Raw genomic sequence first — 18,013 nt, 5'->3', positions numbered from 1 at the left:
TTTCTTTCTTTCTTTCTTTCTTTCTTTCTTTCTTTCTTTCAGTTGAGATATGCACCAAGTAATTCTAACGTGCAACCAGGTTAGGGAACTACTGGTCCTGACAGAGTTTGTTCAAAGATTTGTCACCACTTGCATCGGAACGAATTTTGCTTTTGAAGCAAATACTCCAAGAATAGTATTAAAGCTAGGTTTTTTCTGCAGTGTAGTAACGCAGAGGCATATACCTTTATTTAAAATAGTGTGTTTGCTCATTTGCTCAACAACGAAGGGTTTTAGATGAGCTAATGACGAGCCTTCGATTGAAATGTGTAAGTTGCCTTTTCCCACTCCGGTTGAAGTATTACAACAATGCCTGATGATTTTGTACTAGGTATTGAGCGAGTTTAATAAGATACATTATCTTAAACTGAGACAGAGGGGCCGATCGTGCACAGCTCACGTTTTGGGCAACAGATTCGAGGTGACTGATGTTCGCATGTTTGGTGATACTCGAAACTAATTCATTCGGGCAATAAGTTTATTAAGTCTAAGGTCATTTGTAGGGAATTGTTTTCCTTCCCTATTAGAGAAAAACCTCATCGAGAGGAGACTGTGGAGTGTTAAATGCAGTTGATGAAATGAAACGTTGTCAAGCGTAGCATTGAAAGGAGAAACGGGAAAGGAATTCACTTTGGTATTTGTTGTTGCTGTTGCCTGTTTTGTTTTGCCTGTCGGTTTCCAGTGTAGAGTTTTCCCCCTTCTAAATATGATAATCATCTCTGCTTAAGGCTTGCTTTACTTCCTGCTGATTTAGAAATATCTGATAGGGGATTGAGCTTTCCAGTGTGGGACAACGCTGCTTCAACATCCCTGTATCTTTTAGATAATCTTGTTCCAAATTCATTCCTTGTCTCTTGAGCAGTGGGTCTGCCCCTGTCCGAATAAATGACCCACTCTGCAGAGCGTCCACATGACATCTTACCAATAATGAGTGTCCTCTCATCTGCGCATCCTTTTTTGGGTGAAACCTGAAGCATTCATTCTTATAACTCAGCTTTCCTCGCAATGCGGGTAGAAGGAGCAGCCTGAAAAAGAAATGCCCCACTCTGCAGCACATTAAAGCCAGTGACCTCAAATTCAGGTGTCTCTATGAGAACCGGAAGAGAATGATCTTTTCCAGATCTACCCCCCCCCCCCAACACATAAAATGACATGCGAGTTTCTCACTCTCCCCCAAAGGTACTTCTCCAGGTAGGATATTGGACCTGCCTCCCTGGGGATCCGTATTTACTAGTCTCTCAGTTGAGAGACTCTCATAAAGAAAGCATCCCTAAGGGGCACCTGTGCTATTGCTGCCAAAAGCCTCTTTTTGTCAGTTGATGTCATGCACGGCGCCTCTGTTTACCACGCACACCGTAGACCTCAGGGTTTGCTTGCTCTCACTATCCCCTTCCTATCTGTTCCGCACCACTCTGCCTCGTTCACCTTTCCTAAAACGCCCCTTTCCTCGTGTTCCACCTCTCCCCCAAATCGTGAAGTGCGTCTTCCTACTGGTCCATGGTACGACACTCCCAAAGTTTTCTAAAATGCCTGCCTCTCTTCCCTCGAACACAGTCCCTCCCCTTATTCCTGGAGGTGATGGCCTCATCAGCTTTCTGTTCTGCTTCCTCCTGCTGCCCTGGCCTCTGTTCGCACACATTTCTGTGCTTCTATCCATCAGGGCTTTGGGCACCGGGTCCATAAGGGATTCGTTGAGAAAAAGGTCACCGGCTTGATATAGCCTAGGGGTTAAACGCGTGGCATTTGGAAACAGACCCCCGGGTCTGAACTGCTTACTCCCTAGTCGTGCAAGTTACTCAAGCACCCTGTGTCTCTGTTTTCTTGTATGCAATACAGGGAAAATCCTACGTATCTGCCTCTAGAGTATAGCCAGTATCCACGGAGGGAATAAGCACAGACTACATGTTAGATGTTCTTTATTACAGTTTGACTCTTTCAGATCCATGGCCTCAAGTAACTTTCCAGCTACCCAATACCTGGCTTTGCCTTCGATGGTAGATCTTTAGATCTGAAGGATCTAAAATTCACTCTCCCACTCTCCCACTCTCCCTGCAAATGGGTCACAGTAGTAGCAGGAGGATGATAGAAATCAGACCAAGGTCAAGTGCTGGGGCGTGGGGGGAGGGCAGATAGCTGCGGTTAAGGACTTGTCACCTCACTTCTGCAAGCTCTGATCCATCCAGAGGTAGAGTCTGATGGATAATTAAACTTAAAGATACCACATTTTTATTGTGCTCTTTAAGGTAGCAGAAGGACTGAAATGTCCTTCACAATTTGCATTTTTTATGTATAATCAGAAAGAATATTAAGACCTTAATTTGCCGATTCTATGGTATTGGTCGAGAGAGGTTAATTGGACCAATGAAGTCACTATTGTATCAGTCATGAATGTCATCTAAATGAAATTTCACTATGCCATTTTTTCATAGTAGGTCCTAATTCTGAAAGACAAAAGCATCACCTGTTTCTAAATGTTGACGATATATTATTTAGAAACTGAAGGATGCCATTAGACATATATTTACCTTCTTGCTCATAAAAGACTTTCTTCATCTCCCACAAAATGATTTATAATGATTAGTTTTTATTTTATCATCCAGTTGACCAACTGCTTTCTTTCCATGTGAAAATGTAGACAGTCAAGGAATGGGCTGTTATGTGGTTCAGTGGGGAGAAGTACAGGAGAGGTTCCAGGGGCTAGGACTCCACATTCAGGCTCTTCAGATTTGTTATCTGTGTGTACAGAGGAATATAGGAAGGTGAGGTTAGCTGCTACATCACATATATCCTAAAATCCCACTGTACAAGTTTACTCCTCACTCATGTGGTCAGAGTGTCCACGACTGGTGGGATGCCTTGCTCCAAGCAGTGATTCAAGGACCCAGGCTCTGCTGTCTTCAACATGAGAAGATGTTGATTCGATTATCTGTGGCTGCATAACAACCACCCCAAACCTTAGTGCTTAAAACAACAGCCGTGTTATTTGCTCATGGTTCTTCCATCTGAGCTGGGCTCAGCTGAACATTTCTGCTGGCCTTGACGGTGGTCACTCCTGAGGCTTTATTCAACTAGGAGGTTGGCTGGAGGCTGGATTTAGCTGAGATGCTGGGACCGCTAAGCTTTTTCCCACTCTCCATGTGGCCTCTACACATCTCTCTCCACACGGTCTCTCCAGTACAGTAGCCAGACTTAAGACGTGGTGCTTCAAGGGTCCCACGGATGCAACATGGCTGGCCCATGATCAAAGGGCGGGGGGCGCTAGGACGTGACCGTTGAGAAGTGTGGTTTGAGAACTGTTGTCTCCAGGCTTTATGGGTCAGGGCTAGAAGTGAAGCTTGTCACTTTCTCCCACAGTCCATTGGCTAGAGCTTAGCGATATGACTGCTGCTACCTGCGGAGGAGGCTGGGAAGTAGAGTTGAGCTGGGTGCCCAAGAGAAAGAGAGTCCGGGAGCAGTCAGCCAGTCTTTTCCTCCATCTCTCTGCCTCTGTAAAATAGAGTGGTGGAAGGGAGTGAATGCATGACACATGTACACGGCTTAGTACTTAATACATGCTCAGTGAATTTCTCTTATCATCATCATTGTTACCGTTTGCTTTGTGCAGCGACTACTTGATTTTATTCCAGTTAAATCAAAACACATGGCAGCGGATGCCATGCACAGGAACATGGGCTTTGTCCAGGAGCTGAAGAGGAAACATCAAAGGGTTTTAGGCAAGAGTGTTGTAATCAGAAATGTATTCACCCCCCCCGAATTTGACATAGTGGTTCTATAATATTTTTGCCCTGAATGTGCAAAATGTCCCCAACAGCATGAGCAGAAATAATCCAGAAGAGCCAAAGAAGAAGGTGGAGTGAATACTTAATGGCATAGTTGTTGCTTGGTACTCTTGGCTAGTGAAGAGTCAAATGGATAAAAGATCACAGTTGTGTTCTCGCATTTTTGTGGTTAGCAAGCTCTCCCGTGGAATGGACCTTTTAATTGCTTCCTGATATTTATTTCTCAGGCTGTTTGGGTGACTTTGGGCCTCTTATTGGTTCTCTTATTGGTTCTACTTAAAGACTGGATATTTAAATAAAAAGAAGGTTCTGTATCTTCGCCCTTTGTTTTTCTGGCTTGAGTGCGTTTTTCCAAAGAATGCCAGATACACAGCTTCTCCATTGCTCTGCATTGCCTCTCCAGGCCAAACTTGGTTCCACTCTGAAAACAGATCAGGGATTTCTCAAGACATTGTCTCTTGAGGTTGAGATTATTCATTTAAAGACATAGTCACCTTCTTATGAAACATGCGTTGACTTGACAGTGTATGACTCCATTAAGTAGCTGATTTAACAAGCCACTCCAGTCTTTGGTTATCATTCTTATTAAATTGCCGTGTCTATTTCTCATTAGACAGTTGAGACATGGCCCTGACCGGTGCGGGTTGTGGCCTGTGGCTTTGTCTTCCACTTCATTTGTAAGCCTCGTAGTGGTTGGGATCACAGCTGTGGTACTTATGAGCTGTGAATCTTTGGGCATAGTACTTAACCTCTCTGAACTTCTGTTTCCTCATCTGTAATATGGGATGTGATGTAACCCACTTTTTATAATTCCTTTAGCAGTTAATGAATAAAATGCTTAGGAAAATGTCCAGCGCTTAGTAAGCTCACAGTGAGAACTACATGTTGTTTTCATGTACTCATAAACTAAAAGATCACTGGCCTAACCATGACAAGTGAATTGCATACTTATCAATTTCATGCGAAATATTATATTAAATAAATTTAAATGAGGATCTGAATTCCATTTGCGAGTGTCCAGATTACACAAACCATATTCAGTATCTGCTGGAATGATGACTGTTTTCAACATCTGCACGTCGGGGGTAGTGGATATGGAGGTGTGTAAATCTTGACTCTGAATTTCTCTATACGTGTAATCGTTCTGGGAAAGAAAACCATCTGATGTGTTTTATTGTTTTCAAATTCCTTTCTCTTGCTAAATAAATCCCAGCAGCAGCAGAAGCTGTGTGTGGCTTCTATCAAGTGATGATTAACCTCACAGAATCCTAGCAAAAAACATACCAAATCTCGAAGTTTTGGGTAAGATCATCCGTGAAATCATTTCTCAGGTTGTCGGTTATAATCACAGCAGTTCTTCGGTTGGAATTCACTCTAGACCACAAAAGAACTATAACTTCGTATCGACTGGAAAACAAAAATGTCTTTTTGAATTGTGTTTGCTTCAGTGCTATGTGGTATACATGGAGATCAAGGTAATTAGTGATCGGGGTATGGTTTTAGTCTTTCCTTTTCTTTCTGCTCTTCACGGAGTTCTCTTCGTCAGCCCCAACTCCCACCTGCACCCTCTTAAACATGGCCACGTGGTTATGTCCACGCCGCCCTCCACACCCTCCTGTTCAGGAAATGAACAACTTCTCAAGGACTATTGTTTCACAAAGAGCATAAAATTCAGAGCATGTGTTATGCTTCGGTATAAAAGAGAAAGAAATCTTTTCCTTTTTAAATGCTTTTTTCCTGGTCTTAGGAAAATGAACAAGCCAGTGGTTTTAAAATATAATTTAGGAATTGAGGATTTGTCCTACACAAAGAAAGCATCCTGTGTACTTTATCATGCTCTCAGGGATTTTACCCGAGGCTTCCAACATTCTTTGCTTGATTCCTAATAAGGACACTTTGCACAGTTACAATCCAATTACCATTTGTAGATCCCTGTGGAAAAGAGGATTTTTTTAAAAGAGGAATCCTTTCCTCACTCCAGAATATCTCTTCAAAATAGCCTTATTAATGGGGCTCCTGGGTGGCTCAGTGGCTTGAGCGTCCGACTTCGGCTCAGGTCACGATCTCGTGGTTCATGGGTTCGAGCCCCGCCTCGGGCTCTGTGCTGACAGCTCGGAGCCTGGAGCCTGCTTCGGATTCTGTGTCTCCCTCTCTCTCTGCCCCTTCCCCGCTCATGCTCTGTCTCTCTCTGTCTCTCAAAAATGAATACATGTTAAAAAAATTTTTTTAAATAGCCTTATTAAAATAAAAGTCAGGAAAACCACTTTCAATTTCTCTGCATTCTTTTTGTCCCTCCCCCCCTTTCTACACACACACACACACGCACACACACCGACTCACTCACACGCTCACTCAGTGACACAGCCTGCCTCCATTCCGAAGGGACAGGAACTTCTCAATGGTCCAATGACAAGATTGCATTTTTTGGTCCCAAGATTCACGGTAGCAGAGGTCTCTGGCAACACAAAGTATCCTGAGAATCACAGCTATGCCAGCTGGGCCTTTTCTCAGATACTCGATGTAATCTGCCATTGCAGGATCCATTTTTCACCAAAAGAATAATTTAAAAAAAAAAAAAAAAGCAGACTCCAGTTCCTACTCCAAACGTAGTTCTGTTACGTTAGGACAGCAAAGACACGGCTGAATAGAATTCCTGGGTAAGCAACAGATATGTCTCTGCTTATACTTCTTTTTGAGAAGATTATGGTGATAAAGTGTTGCGATTCTTCCACATCTATCTTGTGATTTGGGAAGAAAAGTGGATGGATCAGTGTCTGAGATGTGCGACAGCTAAGTACTTATCTGTGCCAGTAGAGATTTATGAGAATGTTATTTTTAGATCGGTTGATAATGTTACAGCAGCTTGCAGCGAGCAAACGGGAGCAGAGAGGCGCATGCCGTAATGAAATGCGACAGCATAACTGGGCTGCTTTCTGCAGAAGATTCGGCACGGGCTGTTTTGAGTTCTGAAAGAATAAAGTGGCTTATTTTCTCCGCTGGACGTCTTGAACCCGGCCTTTGGAGAACAACTGGGATATTAGATAAGGCTAATAATAAATCTAATGGGCTCTGTTTTACAAACGGGGAAAACCTTAAGCTCCTGGATTTTTGGACACTGTCTGGCTCTCCTTACTATAAGGCTGTGTCTCGTAATGAAAAGACCCGGTGCGGGGAAGAGGCCGAATGTGTCCCTTATGTCCCAGATGCCACTCTGCTTCTGTAGGAGTCATCTGACTTCCTTGGACCTTTCTTTCCTCCTTTGTAAAGGCAGGGGTTTGGATCGATTTATCATGAGAAGGGATGAAATACGTATAGTGCTTTGGGGTCTACGTTCTGGAGCCCACAGCCTGGCTTCAGATCCCAACTCCGCCGCTCACTGGGTGTGCCAGCTTGACAAGTTACTTAAGACTCGTGCCTAGGTTTCCTCATCAGAAGTACGGGAATAATAATGGTAACATGGTCCTTAGAGCTGGTGTAAGAAATAAATGAGCTAACACAAATAAAGGGCTCAGGGCAGTAACGAGCAGAAAGTGAACCATCCATGAGTGTTAGCAGGATCTTCACGGTCCAATCCATGTCCGGAGGTCTGCCTTTCTAATGTCAGTGAACTAAGACATGTTGACTTTTTGGGTTGTTGTTGTTGTTGTTGTTGTTGTTGTTTTTGAATGGTGTTAGCACAGCACTCGGCTTGACGATGTTCATTTCTCCTTCTTTGGGTTATCAATAATTTAGATGAATGGGCTATTTAAGGATAACCACTTTTATACCACCCCGACTTTTACATACTTTCCAATATCCCCAATTCTTCCTATGTTGTGTGATTTCTTTACAGGCTCTTTGGGATGTTGCCCAGAGAAAATCTTAGCAGAGGAGGAAAATGGCGACCCTAAAGACAAATCCTCATCATAGATGTGCTTTTACTTTTAGTGTCGTCCAGGAGTCAGCAAACTTTTTCTGTAGAGGGCCAGATAGCAAACAGTTTCAGCTTTGCCAAGTCCGTGAAAGCAGCAGTAGACAGTACCTAAGTGAATGAGTGCAGCTGTGTTCCAATAAAACTTTATTTACAAAAGCAACCAGGAGGCAGGATTTGGTCCACAGGCTCTTGTGTGCCAAACCCTGGCTAGTCATCACCCCCATGTCAGAGATTAGGAAAACAAAGCACAGGAGAGAAAATAGTTTGCTAAAAGCCACATGACTGGAAAGTGGCAGACCCAAAATGAAAAATCCAACAGCCTAGCTTGCCAGCCCTTGCTTTTAGCCACTACCCCAACTGCCTTTGTGTCAATTCATCTCTGCCTGGGATTCTCATCTCCTAGGATCTGCCGGGCGCATCACCTCACCTCCTTACTTGAGTGAGGGTTGACTCAAAGATCACGTCTCAATAAGGTTGCCCTGGAAACCCCTCCACGCCAGCACTCCTGATTCCTCTCACCGGGCTCTACCTTCTTTTCCTCCTAGGGTTTATCACCTTGTAAGTTGTTATGTAATTTACTCATGTATTATCTTTGTTTCTTATCAGTTTCCTTCACGAACCTGGAAGCTTGTTGAGTGCAGGGTGCTTTGTTTTGTTCGCCAGTGAATCCACAGGACCTAGAACACTGCCTGGCCTGTAGAAGCTGCTCATTAAGTACTTGTTGAATGAGTTAAGTGTACATTTCCATTAGGCTACGGTGACATTGTAACACTCCTTGTAGTAATAAATAGCTACTCCTTGTAGCAATAAATAGCTACTACCAAAGCAAAGGTAACAAAGTGGACTGCCACACCCACCAAGTGTTCAGAATTTTCTAAAAGTCCTTCTCTTAGGCGACAGACCAGAATCGATGAATAGAACAAGATCTTTTGAGAAGGAGTGGCCGAGGAATCCAGAGAAGAAAGTGACTGGACATATGAATATTCTGTTGAGTTCCTAGAGGAATAACCTCTTTTAAGAGTCCAAACAGCAGTGTGACAGCTACACAAATACGCTCAGCTTTGCCCGGAAGCTCATGAAGAAGGGGGTTCCTTGTCATCGGTGATGTGTTTATTTTGGACTTATAAAGAACTAGGCAGCCCTTTTCAAAAATGTTGGTCGCGAGCCTGGTATTTAAACTTATGCCATGTTTCAACAACACATTGCGATTATCTGGGAACCTTGGCTGTACAAATGACGGCTGGCCACAACAGAAAACAGTTAAAAAGAAATTCAGCTCCTGGTGTGGTTTCTCTACATGGCGTGCCATTTTTCAGGCCTTAACTTACCGATCTGGTCTTTTCTTCTGTTTCTTGCCCATATGGAGCCACAATCCAGCTGGCTGGCTTGTAAACACCTAGAAAAGGCATCTTGCACATAGAGGAACCATTTATTCATGAATTCAGTGCACGGTTCTTAGGAGTTTTCGGTGTCACTAAAACTGCCAGGTTTAAAAAGGGGATGTAAGTTTAGAGGAATGATGATTAATGCTAATTATGACTTTAATTACCACATATTCAGGGCTTGCTGGGAGCTAATAAGCCCTCCCCCACAGAAATTCACTGGCTTTGTCTCATCTGATCGCTACAAACCTGAGAGGTGGCTTGTTCTTTGCTCCATCTTATTGATGCGGACACCGAGGCTCAGGGATGTTCTGAATCTTACCAAAGAGCTCATCTGTATGTGAACCCAAGTCTCCACCACCATACCAGTGGGTCTCAACCTTTATTGTGCAAAAATAAGGCTCATCTGGGGATGCTGGCTCATGATGAAGGTGCTTGACCCTAATTCCTTGTGACCCTAATTCCCCAAATCTGCCTTAAAGCCCAGAAACCTGCGAATTTAACAAGAATCATCTGCCCAGGTAACTCCACTGTCCTGGGTCTGCAGGCTGAATTTTGAACAGCCCTGAATCACTCCTCGCTGGCTCCCTTGGCCTTTGGAAGTTTACAGTTGGATGAGGTTAGAGAGATGCCCCAATTAGAGACTAGTCTCAAGGACATAAGAAAACAATGTGGTATAGACCAAAACCAAAATGATTTCAATTTTATTTCATGGGAAAATCAGGTCTGTTTGTAAAGATGCAATTTTGCTCAAAAGAATGGCCTTTCTGAATAGATCGCAGATATTAGATTGTTGGTTTTTCAGTTTGTCTTTTGCTTCTTTTTTTCTCTAAATGTAGAGACATATACTTCTGGTAGAGGAAGGAAATCTCTTTAGTTCATGCTTTTGGGGAGTCGTTCTCCAGTTGATCAAGACTCTATTGTATTGAGACCTCGTTTGTGTTTGTTTGTTCCTTTTAAATTGGTTTGTGCTGTTTGTATTTCTTAATGCTAGTTTTAAATAGCTTCCGTAATTCTGTTTGTTTACATAATACACAGATTTATACATATGTAATATACATAATAATGCATAAGATACTGAAGGATACATAGTGCATGCATTTGATATTAAACCAAACTCATCAATGATTATTAATAGCTCCTGACACCATCGTTTTAAGGAGATTCTATGTAATCTGGGCCTAATAGCAGACCTAAGGTATGCTATGCCACGGTTTCTGAACCTCTGCTCTATGAACGTATGGGGCGAGATATTTCTTTATCGTGGGGGGCTGTGTTGGGTGTTGTAGGATGTTGAACAGATCCCTGACCTTCACCCACTAGATGCCAGTAGCGAACCCCTCCCCAGACTTACGACAGCCAAAAATGTTTCCCGCCGTTGCCAAATGTCTCCTGAGGGGGGCAAAAATCACCCTCAAAAACCACTGTGCTGTATCTTTTTGTATCATTGTTATATCCTTTATTAATGCCGTCCGGTGGTGCTCCAGATTGAAAGGATAGTTTTACAACCGTCAAGGCCTTTAGGCTCTCCAGAAACATTGGGTCAGTTTCAACTTCACTTACATTTATAGTATTGAAACAAATTTAAAATCATCCACTTTCAATTTGGGGGGGAAAAAAAACATCCTGTGGCAACCACTCAGAAGACTAGATCCAGAGAGCCTTAAAATGAGTCACCCGTTTAGTAGATGAACAGTCACCAAAGAAACATGCTGGCCTGGAGCACAATTGAGAGTTGAGGAACAGCCAGAGGCACATTCTAGGCCGTGCTGTTGGGCTGTGGCCCTCTTCTGGGCACCTCCCATGAGGATCACAAGGCAATATCGACCTTTGTGTTTCGTGTCCTTGTGCTCATAGGAGTTCTGATGGGTGAGTGTAGGTGTCATGGATTTGTTTTTCTTCGGGTCTGATATTATTTCATTTATTTTCTGTCCTCATGTACCAGCATTTTTTGGCTCATCCACAGGCTCTCTTTCAAAAGACTGTTTCTTAGCAGTTTATTCAAATCCACAAGACGTCTCCCGCCTAGATACAGCATTACATGGGTGGTTAGTTTCCAGTTTCTTATTGAACTGGTGACGTACCTGATTCATTTAGTCTGTGGATTGACAAATATTTATTCAGTGACAGTTACGTGCCAGGTTCTGCCTTGGACACCGGGGACACCAAGGTGGATAAACCAGGCAAGTTTCTTGCCCTCCTGAATCTAGCTGATGTGTATAGCTCATGATGCAGGACAGGGTCTCTGGTACATGGTAGTAGATGTTAAATAAATCTGTGCGGCATATTAAAAGACCCTAATCTCTTTGGATCCAGTGTCTGTAAACTACAGCCAGTGGGCCAAATCCAGCTCACCGCCTGTTGTTTTATACTGCCTTCTAGCAAAGAATGGTATTTACATTTTTAAATGGTTGAAAAAAAATCACAAGAATAATGCAGGTGTTTAGGTTCTAGGTGTCTCTCTTAGAGACTTAGAGAGTGTGACTCTACTTGTTCAAATTTGAATCAGCATCATACCTAGCCCAACATTTTTGCCGATCTCTATATCTTCGACTTGCTCCCTCCCTCACTTTCTTTTGAAATTTCTTTCCAGTCATTTTTCCCATATGTGGATCCGATCATGCTCCTCTCTCGCTCAAGGTCCCTTCATGACTAGGCATCACCTACTACTGAGTAGAGTCCAATCTACCTCGCAATGCCTGCAGTAAAAGCCCTCCAGGATCTGGCCCTGACTTCTACATGGCTTCGCCTCCTGCAATTTCCCTCCTTCCAGCCTTGTAATTTCCCAAACCAAGCTAGTTGTCCCGAATTCATTTGCCTTGGCACCCACTGTTTTTCCAGTGTTGCATTTCTACTGGGCAAACTCTCACTCCTCTTACTCAGCTTTTGAGTCTCCGTTGAAACACCGCCTTCTCTAGAAAGCTTTCTTTGATCCCCCAGACAGATGTCCAAAGCTTTTCCCCTAGGTACCCCATTGCATCTGGTACTTAATTCCAGTATCAGAATCTCTGTATTTTATGGGTCGTATGTGCTCTTCCTATTGAAGTTGAAATTTTTTTAGCATTTATTTATTATTGAGAGACAGAGAGAGACAGAGCGTGAGCCTGGGAGGGGCAGAGAGAGGGAGACACAGAATCGGAAGCAGGCTCCAGGCCCTGAGCTGTCAGCACAGAGCCCGACGCGGGGCTCGAACTCACGGACTGCGAGATCATGACCTGAGTCGAAGTCGGATGCTCAACCGACTGAGCCACCCAGGCGCCCCTTGAAGTTTAACTCCTTAAGAATAAGGACTGTGCTGTCACTTTGATTATCCCAAGCCTAGTACCATTCTCGGCATGTAACAGGTGCCCATTAAATTTTGTTTGAATTAATTAACCAGGAGGACATAGCAAATAAAAATAAAATGTTTATTATAGGGATTGGTTTATTTCAGTCATAAGCTGTGGTCCAGAGGTTGGCGAACTACATAGCCCAATGGACAAATGCAGCCTTCCACCTGTTTTTATAAATGAAGTTTTATTGGAACACGGCCACACTCATTCATTTACGAATTGTCCGTGGCTGCTTTCTGCCACAAAGGTGTATTTGAGTGGTTTGACAGAGACCACATGGCCTGTTGAGCCTGAAATATTTACTATCTGGCCTTTTACAGCAAAAGATGGTCAACCCCTACTATAGATAATTGAGCCAAGTGGAGGTCACATTCTTAAGTGCTTTTAATGAATAGGTATGCAATTCCATTTTGACACTTCAAATAGCAATGGGCTTTCTTAGATACCTAAACTTCATATTTAAAAGTTGCCAACTCCTCTGGGGGTGGTGGCTCAGTCGGTTCAGGGTCCAACTTCAGCTCAGGTCATGATCTCAAGGTTCGTGGGTTCGAGCTGTGCGTTGGGCTCTGTGCTGACAGCTCGGAACCTGGAGGCTGCTTCAGATTCTGTGCCTCTCTCTCTCTCTCTCTCTCTCATTCTCTCTCTCTCTCTCTCTCTCTTTCTGCCCCTCCCCTGCTCACGCTCTGTCTCTCTCTCTCTTTCGCTCAAAAATACATAAAAATTAAAAAATAAAAGTTGCCAACTCATCTGGAACTTTCGTTTGGGAGGAAAAAGAGCAATTCACTGATATTATACCTCATGGTACCCTAAGCTTAAAGACTGTGAGTGAGAGGTATACTCAAGGCCTGAGTCCTCAACTCCTGTCTAAACTTGTGCTTAGGCCAATTATACCAAAAACGGAAAAGGAAGGAAAAAATCCAAAATATACTGGGCCTGGAAGAATTTTTTTCAGTTCATCAAACGATGGCAGTCTACCCACTTTGCCTGGATTTGCTCACTCCCTCCCCTGCCCAGACTATCCCCGCATCATGCCCCCTGAACCCCTCCTGGGCTCCTGTTTTTACCATTATGCACCGGATGCAAATTCATATGTGTACCCTATACTTGCCTTGTTTGTTGTCTGCCCCGACCAGAGTATAATATCTCCATCTGTTAAATGAATGAATAAATACATGAAGCCCCACATACAAAGGAAAAAATATCAACAAATTAACATAGTGCCATTCACTCTTGGAGTGAACATTCTAGGCAGGAATTTGCTACCACGAGGGCACAGAGGTGTTTTGGTAGCTGCTGGGGACGATCGTTCTTGTCTCTCTTCTTTAAGGCGAGTGATAAGGATGTCAAAGTCTTATGAGATTCCTTATATGTTTTGCACATGCACGACTCCTGGGCACTGCCTGTGGGGCCAGCACTGCTCCTTCCTCCTGGAACTTTTTTTGATTGCTAAAGAAATTGTAAATACCTGTTCAAAGCTCTTGTGCTGTGGCTGATGTCTGTGGTTCACGGGAAACCCTCCTCAGTAAGGGGACACTGGGTTTCAGAGGATCGTGGCGTGTCATCTCTTAGGCCATCACATTCTCACCGTCCACACCGAGGGCAGGGCTATTCGGTCCACGTGGATGTATGTGCACACAAGAACATAGGAGTGGGGCAATCTTTGCTTTGATTCTTTGCTCTGGAGTATTTTAACATCAGATGTGTCTAGAAATATGTGTAGTTGTGATTGATCATATTTCTGTACCTATTGACCAAAATAACTCAGAGTGCTGTAAATAGAAACTTAATGGTTGATTTAGCAGACAGTTTAAGGGCACATGTTTTTAGCTTGAGTTCTGCTTGGTTCCAAACCTTATAAGTTTTATGATTTGAGGAAAATTACTTAACTTCTGTAAGGCTCAATTTCACCTCTATTATATTATATTTACATATGCTGTAAATTACCGTAATATTAATACAATGTATCATACATATAATTATGTACCATAAGTATTTATCATATGAGAATATGTTATATGTTATAAATATACTAGATTGTATTCTCATGTAATGTATTATATTATTAAGTATTATACAGTTTACCTTTGAACATTGTGGGAGTTAGGGCACCAACCCCCAACACAATCAAAAATCTGCATTTAATTTTTGATTCCCCAAAAACTTAACTACCACCAGCCTACTTGAGGGGAAGTCGTAATTCCCAGTAACATAAAGCCTATTAGCACCTATTTTGTATGTTGTACGTATTACAGACTATATTCTTAGAATAAAGTAAGCTAGAGAAAAGAAAATGTGATTAAGGAAATCGTAAGGAAGAGAACATACATTTATAGTACCGTACTGTATTTACCCCCAAATATCCGTGTATAAGCAGACTTGTGCGGTTCAAACCCGGTTTGCTCAATCTAGTGTGTGTGATGGCAACTGGAGGCACTTTTTCCTTTCACTGAGCTACACGACCGAAAAAGTTCCCATGTGTTCCCATAAAAGAGAGGAAGTAGGACCTTTAAAGTCTCTTTCCCGTGGTTTTCTTTGGCTGCATGTAAATCATTATAAGAGCCGATGGTGGCACCCAGAGATGAAGTTTGCTTGACTTTATTACCGACTAAGAGAAAGGATGAGGTTCGTGAGACATAGATGAACCGTGTTTAACTCCTGATGTTTTCCCCCTTGGTGCAGGGTGATTTCACCTGGAACAGCATGTCGGGCCGCAGTGTGCGGCTGAGATCAGTTCCCATCCAGAGTCTCTCTGAGCTGGAGCGGGCCCGGCTGCAGGAAGTGGCTTTCTATCAGTTGCAGCAGGACTGTGACCTGAGCTGTCCAATCACCATTCCCAAAGGTAAGACCACGCCTGCCATTCCCCCGGGAAACGCTGCGAGTCAAACGTCTGCTTCGCCAAAGCCATGGGCTGGAAACACCTCTCGCACCTCACATTAACACGGGAAGGAAACTGCAGCTTCGTGGTTGTTGGCTGGCATCATTGTCCATCCTGAAGGACATGTTCAAAGGGGACAGTTGACGTGTCAACCAATATGTTTGTTTAAAGGGAAGGTCCGCTTGGGGAAGGTCAGCTTGAGGTAGTGAAGGGGTGAAGGGGAAAGCCACGTGTATCTCAGCAGCCTGCATGGCTTCCGAACAATCCATTAAAAAGAACTTTCAGAAAGGTCAACCTCAAGGGCTCGAACTAAGACCGTGTGGGTAGCAACGTGATATCAAAATAATCAGCTGAAAAGAATGTTTTCACAATCTATTAAACTCGTCATTTGACCTTATGCTAACCCAGAATCAGGGATTCTACTCACGTTAAGTCATTTTTATCATCTTTCACCTGGTGTATCTGAAGTTTTGACAAATACAGGTCCTGATTCTGGTAAAGATGAGAAGTGTGTATCTGAAATCCTTTCATCTGTCAATTCTGTTTCTGAATGTTTCCTATCTTCCATAAGGATACTTCCTAATCTGTAAAAGCGTGTAACAGAAAGGCGATTTGTTGTTCTTTCAGTTTCTAGAGCAACTTAGAAATGTTGTTGGCAAACCCAATTGTAGCAAAGGGAATGATGGCTCAAAAAAGTTCTGTGACACTCAGATTGGATACATATCAGATAAGATATCGTGGAACAAACATTCTTTTGTAGCTTTGTTTTTAACTCCAGTTAATTTGATGTTCCTCTTTGTTCCTGCTTTTTAAAGAGTCCACTAAATAAATAACCTTTACCAAACAGTTTTATAAAAATTGTCTGCTAGAAGCTATCTCTGTTACTTGTTTCTTTTTTTTTTTTAATTTTTTTCAATGTTTATTTTTGAGAGCAAGAGAGAGAGAGAGACAGAGACAGAGCATGAGTGGGAGCGACTGACAGAGAGGGAGACACAGAATCTGCAGCAGGCTCCAGGCTCTGAGCTGTCAGCACAGAGCCCGGCGTAGGACTTGAACTCACAAACCGTGAGATCGTGACATGAGCCCAAGTCAGACGCTTAACAGACGGAGCCACCCAGGCACCCCTCCATTACTTGTTTCTGAGACTATGTAGTTCCCAGCCTCTTCAGGGAAATATTTGCTCTATTGAGATGTTCAAAGATGTTTGAGCTATAGGACTTATTTTTTGTATTTTCTATCAAAGTAGGAACTAATGATTTACAAATAATTTACTTATGGAGGAGAGAAGGAATCGTGTGCCTGGGAGGAGAGAAACAGACATCACCCATGAGTTCTGAAGCATTTGTTTGGGGCACATGATTGTAGACATCGAATGTTTACCCAGATCCTTCAGATACAGGGCCAGTGCTGAGAGCTGTGATGGCAGCTTTGGTCTGAGGGTGGCAACTTGGGTCCATGCAAACCCCCAAGTGGAGGTTTTAAACAGGGTCAGTTCACAGTGTGAATAATTTATTCAAGAAAATAAATACAGTGGCCATGGCCTAGACCCTAAATAAATGACAGCAAACCTAATGAGATAGTGGGTATAATGGAATGGAAATATACTCAAGCTCATACTTCTGTTCTCTGTCACTTTAGAATGATGGTAGGGATTTGTTTGTGGGCATCTGTTTGGGGACCCCTCTTCCTCTGTGAAACTAGTGTTTCCAGGGCTCAGGTGAATGATAATCTGACATATTCATCGGCTGCTGGGACTCACCGTAGAAGGGGAAGACTTGAGGAGTGGGGGTTGGGAAGTTACTGAGGTGGCTTCCTAGAGTGGACCGTAGGAGTGGGATCAGAGCACCAGCAGAGTCTGACGTCCTCTCGAGCTGTAATGATAAGGGGACATCAGTTATATGAACGCAGATGCAGCCAGATTAGAAGCCAGTGGGCAAACATGTGGATTCAGCAGAGACTGCCTGTCCATCGTCAGCGAAATAGGAAGCAATTTCATCTGCTGGGAGCCAGGATGGGAAGGAGGTCCAGGAGGTTTGAGGAAAGAGGCAAAGAGGGGAAGAGAGGGAAGCTGGTGGACCAGCGGTGTTGCAAGATGACAGGGCAGCCCAAACGGTCCATCTGAGGCTAGTAGCTGGGAGCTTGACTTGCACAACAAACATCCCGGCAGCCAAACATGGCCAAAGCAAACCATGCCATTTTGTACTTTAAATTTCCTAGCCCTTAATCCACTCTCCTCTCACTAGAGTTAGGATCTTCTAGTTGAGTTCAGGGATGGTAGGGATATGGCCATTGAGAGTACATCTGTGGTAGGCAGAATACTGCACTCCCAAAGAGGGCCGCGTCCTAGTCCCCGGAGCCTGCCAGCGTTCCTTACAGGCCCCAACATCTTTGCAGATGTGAGCAATCAAGGTCCTGCACATAGTGAGATTATCCTGGATTAGCTGGGAGGGCCCAAGCTAATCACATGGCTGCTTAAAGGCAGAGACACTTTCCCAGCTACCGCTGAGTCAGAGAGAGAGAGGACTATGGAGGAAGAGTCGAGAGATGCAACTTTGCTGGCTTTGAAGGTGAAGGAAGGGCCACCAGCCAAGGGACGAAGGCAGCCTCTGAGAGCTGGAAAAGGCAAGGACACAGATTCTCCCTAGAACCCTAGAAAGGAATACGACCCTGCTGATGCCTTGATTTAAACCCAG

General features: G+C 43.5%; 1 protein-coding gene across 7 annotated transcripts in view; it reads left to right on the top strand.

Moving 5' to 3' along the window:
- ARHGAP6 (Rho GTPase activating protein 6) overlaps positions 1-18,013 on the top strand; it is a 449,480-nt gene that overhangs the window by 361,232 nt on the left and 70,235 nt on the right. For 6 of the 7 annotated variants that reach the window (XM_049643417.1, XM_049643421.1, XM_049643420.1 and 3 more), the window contains one exon: positions 15,125-15,284. In XM_049643417.1, the coding sequence (XP_049499374.1) occupies positions 15,125-15,284 (160 nt within the window). Of the gene's footprint in view, positions 1-38; positions 6,476-15,124; positions 15,285-18,013 lie in introns of those variants that run through there. The other variant, XM_049643423.1, reaches the window with a different exon arrangement.

Source organism: Panthera uncia, chromosome X, assembly GCF_023721935.1.
Source record: "Panthera uncia isolate 11264 chromosome X, Puncia_PCG_1.0, whole genome shotgun sequence".
In the NCBI taxonomy this organism is placed as follows: Eukaryota; Metazoa; Chordata; class Mammalia; order Carnivora; family Felidae; genus Panthera; species Panthera uncia.
Note: the sequence above shows the minus strand (reverse complement) of the source record. Positions and strands in the feature narration are given on the sequence as shown.